This window comes from Myripristis murdjan, chromosome 10, assembly GCF_902150065.1.
Source record: "Myripristis murdjan chromosome 10, fMyrMur1.1, whole genome shotgun sequence".
Classification (NCBI taxonomy): Eukaryota; Metazoa; Chordata; class Actinopteri; order Holocentriformes; family Holocentridae; genus Myripristis; species Myripristis murdjan.
Window position 1 is genome coordinate 25,651,498 of NC_043989.1, and position 13,395 is coordinate 25,664,892.

The 13,395-nt window shown below is 42.0% G+C and overlaps 1 protein-coding gene across 1 annotated transcript; it reads left to right on the forward strand.

The window, feature by feature from the left end:
• The first annotated feature begins 209 nt into the window (after positions 1–209).
• Positions 210–13,274, forward strand: LOC115366393 (pre-mRNA-processing factor 39). The gene is made up of 15 exons (XM_030061813.1): positions 210–336; positions 1,804–2,105; positions 2,227–2,352; positions 2,851–2,969; positions 3,838–4,005; positions 4,238–4,418; positions 5,373–5,477; positions 6,269–6,386; positions 6,474–6,628; positions 6,794–6,920; positions 8,829–9,100; positions 10,187–10,371; positions 10,504–10,578; positions 11,148–11,322; positions 12,003–13,274. Exons 1-15 carry the CDS (start codon positions 279–281, stop codon positions 12,072–12,074), a joined length of 2,238 nt encoding a protein of 745 aa, XP_029917673.1. The 5' UTR covers positions 210–278; the 3' UTR covers positions 12,075–13,274.
• Positions 13,275–13,395: the final 121 nt, after the last annotated feature.

A 13,395-nucleotide genomic window follows, 5' to 3' on the forward strand; every position in this document is an offset into this window, starting at 1 on the left:
CAAGAAATGACCTAAAAACTGGCAAGAAATTAGTAAAAGGTTACAAGAAAAAAGATTTTTCGAATAATGTTCTCTTTTGTACCATTTTCGGGGCATTTTTGTATGTTTTCTTTTTTTTCCCCTAATTTTCAGAACTTTTTGTTGTTGTTGACTCCGCTGAGGTCATCTCCTTATTTGTTTTTTGTTTGTTTGTTTTTTGGCTGGTGTTTGCATAGCAGTCCGCGCCACTGGGTTTGTCTGTCGTCGCGCAGAGTTGACGTCACAGAACGAGTTTGGTGATGGCGGCGGAAGGCTGTGAAGAAATGAGTGGCAACGGGGAGCTCGAGGACTCTTCAGGTTGTTACAGTCACGTTAATGAAATTTCACTGCGGTGTTTATTTGTTGTCTCACAGTTCGGCTGTTTTTTACATTTACAACCGGCTTTCGGGGCTCGCTGGCTGAGCAGAGCCGCGTATGACTGAAATGGTAGGCTAGGCTAAAGCTAAGCTACTTCAAACACACATACATACACGCACGGACACACGCACGCACGCACACACAGGGCACGACATGCACCGTGACAGTTGAGTGACTTTAGCTTCCTACTTGGACACTTTGCTCGTGTGTTTGAATTGTGGCAGTCCACAGTGCTGAAAATAAACAATAGAAACACTACACCAGCCGTTTTAGCATCATATAAAACTTAATTGTTAGTATGCACTGTAGTGTGATGCATGGCTTTGCTCTGAGTTACATGACAACACTTGCCAACTCAATCAGGGCTAGCTCTATGTGTTTATCTACTGGTTCGACACTCACGATGCCTTGGTGCAGATTCAGTGTGTATGGTGATTGTGCGAGCGTTGTGATTCAGTGATTCATTCAGTTTTTTAAAAAATTATCCTCTAGTTTGTGGATGTAAAGTTTCATGAGGCTGTGATTATCCTAGAGGTCACTATAAATCATTTTATGCAGTGATGTGAAGTTTCAAAAATGGACCTTCTATGGGGGCTAACATCGTCACATATGAATACGTTTTCATTCAGATATCTTGAGGTCAGAGGTCAAGGGACCCCTTTGTAAATGTCCTGCCAGTTTTTCCCTCGCCAGAATTCAAACAGACTTTGGAGCAGTATATTGCCCCTTTGCCAGCATCCTAGCATGACATTCTTGATACCAACAAATTCCTTAGCTTTAAAAAAAAAAAAAATGAAAATGAAAAAGAATTGCAATACTTAATTAAATCATTTTTTACCCATCCCTAGATTCAATATGTATTTCATTTCTGGGCTCACATAATTTTTGTATGTCCACAGCACTTGACTTTTTATACAGCAGTGCTCGTGTCTAACTCATCTTTACCTTCTAAATTATGACAGCCAGTTCTTTCAATTTCTGTCAGAGTTTTGATTCAAAGTGTGGTAATGCTGCATGAATCTGTCAGTCAGCCAGGCGCTGTTTTCTTTTAGTGTTTAATTCCTGTAATAATAAGAGTCCCACAGTGCCACACCAGAGACCTGGAAGGAAATGTTTGTTTGAACAGGTCAAACAGCCATCTGTTGACCTGTTTGTAAGTGAATTATCTTTTCCTCACCCCTAGTACTCTCTCAGTATTGGTATATCAGGTACATTTGGAGGCATCACAGACTGAAATGATTTTTATTAGATTTTTTAAAAAATATCACATGCTCCAGTTAACATTTTGTTCCAGTTTATAAAACTGCTTTTACACACATAAGTCTTGTTTCAGGTGTAGAATTCAGTGGAGCCCATGTTAATCCAGCTTATTTGGTACATTTTACTTTGATCTCTGTCCATTTGTAGCCATGGAGATCATCGAGGACCCTGCGCCACCTCCAACAGAGACCAGTGAGATGTCAGAGAACGGCGGTGGCTCCATACCCCCTGAGGTCCCTGAGGCCCCCGAGGCTCCTGAGGTCCCTGAGGTCCCTGAGGTCCCCGAAGCCTCAGTGGTTCCCAACCCTGCCTCCTTCTCCGTGCCCCCCGCAGCAGAGGACGAGGAGGGGGAGCTGCCCGTGGATTTTGAGCGTTTGTGGAAGGCCGCTCACGACAACCCACAGGACTTCACCAGCTGGACTGATCTGCTGCAGTATTGTGAACAAGAGGTGTGTGTGTGTGTGTGTGTGTGTGTGTTTGTGTGTTTGTGTGTTTTGACTCAGGATGCTTGTAGCCCCTCCTGACAATAGGCCAGCATCATGAAATATGTTTTCTCTCCTCTCTCCACAGAGTCACATCACAGCGTCCCGCAGAGCGCTGGTTGCCTTCCTGGTGCGCTACCCACTGTGCTATGGCTATTGGAAGAAATTTGCTGACTTGGAGAGGCGCGCAGGCTACAATGGAAAGGCAGAGGAGGTGAGGCAGCAGTCACTGTGTTCACTGTGTCTTCTTGAGAAAAACATATTGTTATGATTTAAATCCTGTGTGTAGCTTTTTTTTTTTTTTTTTTTTTTTTGACTTAGACCATTAAAATCGGTTTAACTGGCGGCTATTTATTGTAGTCAACAAAACACTGAAAAATGTGAATAATAAGTTTCAGTATTCATTCAGTGTTCATTCCTGTTTTTTAAACAGTGTTAACACAGCACTGTGAATGGATGCAAATGTTCAATGAATCTTTCTAATGAATAATGAAGTAAAGGATATTCTACTGAATTTTATGCCGACACAGATGTATTTACACAGTAAGTATTTTGCAATGGCTTTACACCTGACCCAGCTGGTCAGAGTTGATGGCTGGAACTCCGTGTTTCGTCTTCTTTTTTTTTTTTCAACTTTTAGTTTGACACACTGTGTGTGTGTGTGTGTGTGTGTGTGTGTGTGTGTGTGTGTGTGTGTGTTGGGGTGTTGCAGGTGTGTGTGCAGGGTCTCCAGTCCATCCCTCTGAGTGTTGATCTGTGGATCCATTACATCAACCTGCTGCTGGGAACGTTGGACATGAACCTGCCTGAATCACCCAGGCGCATTCGCAGGTTCTTACACACACACACACACACACACACACACACACACACACACACACACACACACACACACACACTCACACACACACAACATAACAGAATTTAGTTGTTGGCATGAATTTCATCAACATCACACTACTCAGATCTGGTTCAGACAGTATTATTATAGACAGAAAAACAATAGAAATGTAGAAACAAGAAAGCTAAAAATAGGTAGAGGAAAACATTGGCACAATCATAAATCAGTAAACAAAAGTCATTTACAGTTTGTAATAGCTTCATCCTCCATCATCCATGCCAATGCTTTAAAGGAATAGTTCACCCAAAAATGATCCATTATTTAAACTTGTCCAAAGGTTGCAACTTAATCTGTGATGTAACCGCTTTGTTGATGTGTCTTGTGACTTTTTTTTTTTTTTTTTTTAAATTGCCATGTCAAAAAACATCTTCTTATAGGGGTCAGTAAAATAAATAAAGGACAGAAGTATCATCATTTTACCTTTTTGTTTACTCTAGAGAGCCACTTCCTGTTCACTTCAGGTGTTTTGGAGAGGATTGACAAGGAGTGGAGCTAGCTGGTAAACAAATGACACCTGTGTTTTCATTTCTGGGTGAACTGTTCCTTTAAACTTACTAAAAGTTACTAGTTGCTTACAGGAGAAACCCATGCCAAAGCACTTAACTACACACAGTCCTGTGGCACTGTTGCAAAAAAAAAATTGCATAAGAGTCATGGCTAAAGTTTGACAGACAGGAGGCAAATGCTCATGTGGAGAAGTCACGTAACTTATGGCAGCTTATAGCCTGCAACACTCGAGCATGTGGAGTTGGGCTGCAGACATTTTCTGACTTCTTTGTTTCCATCTGTCACTGTTAGTGTGTTTGAAGACGCGGTGGCAGCTGCAGGGCTGGACTTCCACTCAGACCGGCTGTGGGATCTGTACGTGGAGTGGGAGAAGGAGCAGGGCGACATGAGAGCAGCCACGGCCGTCCTGGACCGGGTCCTCATGGTTCCCACCCAGCTCTACAACACCCACTACGACAAGTGAGACCAGATACACACACACACACACACACAGCGTTTATAATTGGACGCTGGTTTTCAATCTAAATTTCAGGAGGTCTCAAAGGTGTAAAAATGTATCTTAAGTGATTTATCATTACTTGCATAATTTTTTTCAAATCCCATCAGAACTTTCCCTATGGTGTTTCCTGTTCCTACAGTAGTCTTCTCGTCTTCCCACTCCAAACTAAAATGTTGCCCTTGCCTCCATCAGGTTTAAGACCCATCTGAACAGCCACACGCCCAAGGAGCTGCTGTCCCCTGAAGAATATGAGGAGCTTCGAGCTCTGTGCCGTCAGAGCCAAAAGGCCGAGCGAGCTGAACAGGCCCAAGAGGAGGAGGAGGAGAGGCCGCCGGGGGAGGAGGAGCCTGCCACCCCTGAGGGCACTGACACAGTTAGTAACTTCTCACTTCTTCACGCTTCATCTCAGGGACGGTTTTTGAAATTCAATGACAGTTAACAAAAAGTACCACCATAATTTGAGAAGAATCTCGAAACACACTGTACAAGTGCAAAGATGAAACATTTCAACACTTCAAAACAGAAACCCTTAAAATATCCATAGTTTCTACCTGAAAACACACTATAGTCCTTAATAAACTCTTAATTTCATGTAATTGAGACAAAATTAAGATGTGTTATCGGACTGTCCCTGACTCCCAAATTTCTAGAGTTGGGACAGTTGAGGCTTTATTTTTCTTCTTCCCATAATATAGCATTTCAGGGATAATTTAAATGTTAAAAGTGCACTGCCAATGCTATATTCACTTTAAGGTGTCGATTTAGATTTGTATGATTTAAGTGGCATTTTAGGGAAAATTCAAGAACAATAATAATAATAATAAATAAAAATGCATCAGGAATTAATAAATATTGATTCACAGCATTAGTTCATTCTCTTAATCCATGCACAAAACCCAATTCAGAAATATTTCATGGTGAAACCCACTTTTAAGTCTGCAAGGAAGGGGTTATATTTCCATTTGAATTATTATACCTCACTGCTGAATTAAAAAAAAAAACCTCCTGAACAATTATGAGGTGACTGTGGATATCCAGTAGGAGGCAGTATCAGCATAATTTTTTTCTCACCGTGTCTTGCTTGAGGCTACATTTTAAATGGCCGAATGTTAAGGTAATTTACAGCAAAAAACTGTCGAGGGAATTTCCACCCCTGATATATTCATTAAATTGCCCGTCCCCATAATACAGTTACATTACTTAAATACTGCAGCAGACATGAGTTGTTGAAATTGATTTTTTCTAGTGCTGTAAGCCATGACGAAGTTTAATGGCACAATGAAGGAACGGTTTCATGGCTATTTCCAACTCCCATGTGCATGTTCAGGAGGAGCTGATGCAGAAGATCAGGGAGCAGGTTCTGGTCCGGAGAGACAAAGTCTACCAGCAGAACGAAGGAGAGGTTCGCAAGAGGTGGCACTTCGAAGACAGCGTGAGTCGTGTTTTCTCTGTCTGCCGCTCTCTGCCCAGCCGTGTTTCTGTCTCTCTCTTTTCTGGCCCCATGTGCATTCTGTTTGGCTCCTGTGCATTTTCTCTCTGCTTCTCATTCACACTGTTTTTTCTGTCCCAAGTTCAAAACCAGAGCTTTTCAGAAACTGGAATTTTCCAGAACCCAGAGTACTTAATTTTCCTGCCTTTGTGCATTGTGGTTAAAAATGATTAACTTTAGTAATGTCTCTTATAGTTTGAGTGTCCTTTTTAGCTATTATCACTCAGAAATGCCTGTACTTAGGGCCAATATTTGGCAAAAGCATTGTGCTTAATCATATTAAGTGACAGTAAGTTTTAACTCCAAAGCATTACCTCTGTCCTGTCTTAGAATTTTGTGTCAGTTTATGTTTTTCTTTTTTACATTCTTATAATTTTTAACAAGCCTTGATCAAAACACACTTAACTCACCAGTCTCTTTCCCATTGATCTTCGGTGTATTTTATACACACACACACACACACACACACACAGAAATTGCATTTCCATAAAATATTTGAATTAACTGCAAGTGAATAATTAAATGTTTTCAATTCTCCCATGTCATCAACAATTGACAGTTGCTATTGGCAACCAGTTTGTTTACTAGTTACATAGCTGTGCCTAGTTTTGCAGAGACAGACAAGTAATTTCACCATTTTGTTGTTGCATATATGAGACAAAGTCTGTACTTCTTCATCTGTCCACCTGCACCTGCGGAGGTATTGACATGAGCTTATTATCTCCATCCTGTAGATTAAGCGACCATATTTCCATGTCAAGCCGCTGGACCGCATCCAGCTGCGGGCCTGGCACTCCTACCTGGACTGGGAGATAGCTCAGCTCTCCAAGGACAGCGAGGATCCCAGCCCAGGTCAGTGAGGGAAAATATTGTCAAAGCTTACAATGTGTCCTGTAGCTCTTTTGGTGTATGTGCGATGACAGTGTTGTCTGCTTCTAGATCCAAACCAGGAAGCCCAAGAGGGGTCAGAGGTCACGACCCAGCCACAGGAAGCAACAGAGGGTGAGGCGGTTGCCCGTGACGACCACAGAGTTCGCATCCTGTTTGAGCGCTGTCTGATCGCCTGCGCCCTGTATGAGGAGTTCTGGACCAGGGTAAGGACCGAGAGTGTGGATCCCAGATTTACAGGACGGTGCCACTCAGGACTGCGCTGTCGTCTGATATTTCATGTGTATTTGTGTGAAGGCTGTTTGAGGTTGTGTGTTTGATATGCACAAATTATTTCTAAGTACCGTGTGTTTTTGTGCTGTGCTGCTCAGTATGTGCAATACCTGGAGCCACAGAGTCTGGAGGAGGCGCGGGCTGTGTACAAGCGAGCGTGCGAGATCCACCTGACACACAAACACACCATCCACATGCAGTGGGCCACCTTTGAGGAGAGGCACGGTAAGACACAAGAAGAGCTTTCAATTTGATGCAAATATGAATGAAGACAACTTTAAACATCTCTGTTTCAGAACATGCATGTTGCAGTTTGTGATGTTATTTAATGGTCGTGATGCTCCCTGCTGCTTTACAAGGTTCTCTGTGGGAAATGATGTAGACAGAGAAACAAGCCAATCAGAATTAAACCCAGTCCTTTTGTCACTACTGGGCCTCATGAAAAACAACCAATAACTCAGGATTGTAAGAGTATTCACGTTATTTATAACAGAAGTGCAGATGCAGCTGCTTTAGGTTATTTTTTTTCTTCTTCTTCTGCTTCTTCTTTTTCTTCTTCCGGTCAGGCACTTCTGGTCATTAACTAGCTAAGTCACGTCTCACTGCGGCAGCTAACACAACCACTGATTCATTTTTGGAAGTGCTCCTGCAACATCGTCAGATAAGCTAGTCAAGCCAGCAGGGTGATCATACAGAAGTGCAGCACAAAAAAAACACTCTAAATTATATATGGCAGAAACGTTGTGCTCCAAAGGTTGAAACTTTCAGGCATGTTGCACCTCCGGCCACACCCAATCAGTGATGTCACAGAGAGGAGGGCCGTGCCATTGACACCTGTTGATTTTCCATCAGCTGTCAAGGTGGCAGAGCTTTTCTGCTAGAGAGTGTCCACTCTTTAAATGTGCATCAGTCTGGCCTTGAGCAGCCCTGTGGAGCAGCAGCTATTGGCTTTGTCCCAACACCTGCACTTGAGGTCTTTGTACTCACTCAAGTGGTCACTTGAGTGGTGTATTTCCAGAAACTGTCCTAAGTGTTTCAGTAGATGTGAGGACTGCGTGTGTTGGGGGATTTCTCAAGTCATTTCAGTTCAGTTCAGTTCATTTCAATGAACTTTATTTATCTGTTAGAAACTTCATTTGTGGAAAGCATCAGTTTGTAAACATACCCAAAAAGTCAACACAACAAGAACATACCACCAACAATAAATAGACATTAAAAGTGTAAAAAAAAAAAAAAAAAAAAAGTTATAAAACAATGGCATTAAATGAACAGATAGATAAACACATCAGCCATTCATGAGTCTGATGGATGTGGGCATGAAACTTGACAAGGTTTCCAGGTTTCCACTTACTGCTGTTTTATGGCCCAAGAACGGTATAAAGATGATACATTTCAAAAGTAAATATGTGTGAAGTAAAACCCAATTTAGTGATATAAACATTGGCCAAGATCATAAATTTACATTAATGAAGATGTAAATAAATAAGAAAACATAACAAGACACATAATTCTCTTAATTTTTTTTTTTTAAATCCATCAAACAGTATCCAAGATCTTGTATGTGATGGATTGGCGGACAGATTGACCTGGGCAGATCTATAATCCCTCTTCTAATTTCATCATCAGGGACAATCATAGTCAGAGTTAGAGCGTAAGGAAAATGAAATATAACAAATGTAATCAATTTTGTTGTTCCACCAAAAGATGTGAATGGGACCAGTAGGGTTTTATACACCCACGTGCGTGTCTAAACAGAGCTAATACATTATGTTGAGCATGTTTTAGTTATTGCATTAAGGTTTATTATTCCATTATTAGCATTCAGATGGTCTTATTTTTTTATTCTCTGAAACCTCCAGGCATTTAGCACATATTTCAAACACAGTAGCACCCCTGAACTGCAGCCTCAGTGCCAAGGTTAGACATCAGATTCCCAGTGGGCCCTCCTATATTAATACATGGAGGCTTTTGTAGAAATTCTCAGGCATTTTGGTTGAAGGGTTCACCACATAGCAGATAATACATTCAAACTGAGTTTGCTAGTCCTGTAATGTTAGAGTCAAAGGAGGAATTTTAGTTTCCTGGGTTGTGAAGCTACAACAGTCTCAGACTTTCCCCTGCGCTCTGCATCAGGTGACCTGGCCGAGGCCCGGCGTGTGCTGGAGGCCCTGGAGAAAAGACTGCCCGGGCTGGCCGTGGTCCGACTCCGCAGGGCCGGGCTGGAGAGACGAGCGGGTCGGCTGGATGAGTCGGAGGCTCTGCTGCGGCAGGCGGTGGCCGAGTCCAAGGAGAAGCCGTCACTTCACGCCTTCTACTCCATCAAGCTAGCACGTCTGCTGCTGAAGCTGGGCAAGAACCCCGGCAAGGCCCGCGGAGTTTTACAGGAAGCTCTGGAAATCAGTCCGGTGAGACACCCCCCTAGTGAAACCCCAGCAGAGATATCAGCCGCCTGATACTATCAGTCGATACTGATTCATCACATATGTGTTTATATCGGTGTATATGTTGCCCAGAAAACAGCACAGTACAGAGCTGTAACAACCAGGCTCATCATTAAATAGTTTGCCCAGCTGACTCCATAGTTTCCAATGAGAGGTTAAGAGGTTAACAAGTGTTTTGTGCATCTGTAAAATATCAAAAATCCTGTACATATCTATTAGAATGATTTGATTGCATTGCACTGATTGAATACTTAAGCACAGGTTTTTTGTGTAAAAAAATATCCACCACTATATATCTATATATATCTATATCTATATGTATATATGTGTGTGTGTGTGTGTGTGTGTGTGTGTGTGTGTCTCGCAGACGTTTAAATCGGTACACCAGTATCAGCTCCAAAAATCCAGCATCAGTCAGGCTGTAGTCTACACAAAACATACTGCTCAATTAATCTTGCATCATCATACATCACAGTATTAGCTTTTACAGGTATAATCATAATGAAATGAAAATTTAGTTTTTAAAAATCTTTTTAACTTCTCTGTATCTTAAAAAAAAAAAATTAAAAATAATGTTTTATGTCTTTAATATGCTCATTTAAATGAAGTATTTAATGGTTACTTAATCCCGTACCAGTACTTGAATATAAAAAATTTAACCAATAACTGAACCATATATATTTTTGAACATTCCCTCCTCCTGCCTTTCCACTGTATAAAACCTGCAGCTTCACAATTTTCAAAGTGACAGTAGCAACTCAAGATGAAGAAGTTTCTGTACAAAGAATTTGACGGTGGATTGCTTCACCAACTAAACTGAGCATGCAAGTTTCACTGCCTTTGCTATGATCCAGCTGCCTCCTGTTTGAGTTCCTCTCTGCGTTATGTCCCCTCTCAACATCCTGTTTCAACTAGAAATATGTAGTTTCTGAAGCAAAACGCCATCAAAATGTCGTTCCTTCATGACATTAACGCTGGTAGAATTTGACCACATGTAAACATTTCTTGTGAAACCCTCTGACTGACCCTCCCCACCGCTCCATCCCTTAGGACAACGGAAAAGTGCACATGAATCTGCTGGAGCTGGAAGCGGCAGGGGATCCCCGGCCGTCAGCAGAGGCAGTGCAGGAGTGTGTGACACGAGCTCTGGCAGCACCACTCTCCCCACGCACCAAGATCCTCTTCTCCCAGAGGGGCCTGCAGTACGCTGAGGACTATGGGAACTCCATCCAGAGGTCAGGGCGCAAGCTAAACTTTTTCAAAATCTAGTCACGTAAATCAACACTGGTATCAAAACAAGTCACTGAACCCTTTTGAGGAATTTTGACCTGAGTGGCTGGTCAACACTGCCTGTGTTTCTCCTCCAGTGTGCTGTCCATCTACGAGGAGCACCAGAAACTGCTCAAGGAACTGGGCGGAAAAAAGAGAGGAGCAGAGAACGGGTGAGACAGGAAATCTAGGTTCATGACTGAATCGATTTAAATTGTTCATGTTCCGGAGAAACTTTTCAGACAATACTCAATTTTATCTTAAACAACATGGTTTTCACTCACATAATTCAATGGATTTTATGATTATTTTTAACATAAAGAACATAAGACTCCATGGGCAGTGTTTCAGAATTTCCCTCTGCAAAAGTTAAGGATGTAAATATTCTTTTATGGGCTACACCTGCCCTGTCAGGCATTGGGCCAGTCCCTGTGCAATATCCCTATGTATATATGGTGTATATAGGTATACTTTTTTTTTTTTTTTCTTACATTTGCTCGAATTGTTATTTCTGTATTTATTGTTGTAGTATTTTGTAGGATTAATGCACATACTTTTTAACAACTTTATACATAATGCACATACTTTTAATTTAATTTTTCTCTTGAGAATTGAGCCATCTGACCCAAGTTCCCCTCCAGGATCAATAAAGTATTTCTGATTCTGAGGCTCCGACATGTGGGACAAGGGCAAATACTGGTCAAATTATTGGCATGCTGGTAACTGGCTGCTTGATTGACAGGGACAACGAAGACCCAGAGAAGCTCAGCAAAGATGACGATGGCTCAGCCGTCGCCATGCCACCGCAAGTCCCGCCCAACATGCCACATGTCCCCATAACCACACCCCCTCCTCCTGTGATGGGCAGCGACATGAGCACCCAGGCCGGCTACGGGGGATACAGCAGCTGGTACCAGGTACAAGACAGAAACCATCACACACTTTGCCAACTGTGCCATCAGACATTTCAGAAAATACAGGAGACATTGCTTTGAACAGGCTAGTTTGGAAAACTGTGAATCAACAAAGGGTTTGGCTCAGCATCACACTGCCTTTATTTCCCCTCACTGGGAAAAATACATACCTCACACTGCACTCACTGATCGTTTGTGTGTGTTTGTAGCCTAGAATGTAAACCAGCAGCGTCCATAGGTCAAGCACTTGCATTGACCTATGCAGATGCTTAAAAGTAAAAACAGTGTAATGGTCTTTACTTTTAATAATTCCTGTTGAAACAGGTTGTTAGATAAGGACTTTTTTTGTGGTGTACTGGCCCAGCAGGATATTACCACTGTTTTCCAGGATGCAGAAGTAATGGGATTTTTTAATGGAGTTTTTTTTTTTTTTTTTTAAATGGAAATTTAGTAAATTAACACATTGAACAGGTAATTTTTCATTTCAATGTGAGTTTAGGGCTAAGTTTTTGTTGCAGCAACCCAGCTTTAGTTTGGCCCAAGCCCATGTCATCCCCTCTCTGTGCCATGTCGTTTCTGTCTCTCCACACTGGTTGTCCAGTAACTGTGGCAAAGTGCAGTTCAAGCTGTTCTGTCCAATTATTTCCTGTTTCTCAGCATCATTTCTTTCACTTCTCTTCCAGCAACCACAGTACGGCAGCTATGGCTACCAAAACACCTGGAACTACAGCCAGGGCTACTACCCTCCCAGCTAAGGAGAGGGCAGGGCCTGTGACACCAAGAGGCCACAGGAGGCAACGGTCACCCAGGATGAGCTCCTGGACGGACTAGCCAGTCCTCCAGGTCTGGACCTGAACTGCATCCTTGCATCCTTTCCTCTCTGTCCTTCTCAAACCTTCCTCAGAGTTACCTCACTGTCCTGGATTTGTGAAAATAAGGCGCTGCCATTTCAGTGTAGATTCAGAGGGAAGAGATGGAAACACAATGGAAAGGAAATAAGGATGGCCATTCTCAGTGTATCAGTGTCTCTGCCTCAGTTTGACTCCTGTCCATTGTTCAGATGCAGCATTGTGGGCAAGGCTGAGAACGTCCACCAGTCTGGTCCCGCTTCCCCAAACGGATATGAACATTTGTTACGTTGCTGCTCATTGGCGTTTGACTGAAGAAAGATCACCTTTTCTCTTCAGTGCTTTTTAAAAACACAGACAGCATCTTTGAGGTGCCCTCTTGTCCTCTCTGTTTTAATCATAACTATTTTTGTATGTCATTTGCTCAAAAATCCAGCCCCTTTGCTCATATTTTAAAACTGTCCACATTATTCAATCATACATATTGACTTGTATGGTTGATAAATCATTCCATGAAATAGGCTAGTTGTTGTTTTTCTAATGTATATAGAGGTGTTTTATAGTGTGTCACAACAGGACTGTTTTGCGTCACGTCTCAAATTTTGCCTGTTATCCCATGCTGCTCAAGTCTTGGGAAAATGACTTGGATAGTTAATAAATGTCAAAAACAAATTGCCTGCTAAAGAAAAATGCTTGCGTCATACACTGTTTCTGCAGCAGATTTGTTTGTTTTTTTCCTGAATGGGTGGAGAAAGTTTTCTCTGGACTGTGGCATTGCCTCATATTGGAATACAGTACAAGAGTCTCATTTGCAGAAAATCAAGTCAGCAGCAGTTCTGTACCCAGACCGGTGTTGCAATTCAAACTACAACTCTAAAGCCTCTGAAAGCTGCTGGTTGAACAAAGCAATTAACAGCAGTCCCCATTTGATCCGTCATGGCATGCCATTTCACTGGTTGTTCGAGAATGAATCCGGTGGAGCCAAACAGGCATGGGTAATATCATTCAGCTACACTGTAAATGCTAGATAAATACATGTTTTTTCCACTGATTTAACTTGGCCTGTTCTACTTTTACACTGTTAAATAAAAGATCTGTGAAAATGTGTCAGTTTGGAAGAAATGGTTTGTTGTGAGCTTTTAAGTAAGTGGCATAACATTTTGTGTGCTAATCACTAATCACGCTAAGTGTTTTTTTTTTTTTTTTTTGTAGTAAATTCAGTCTCCCA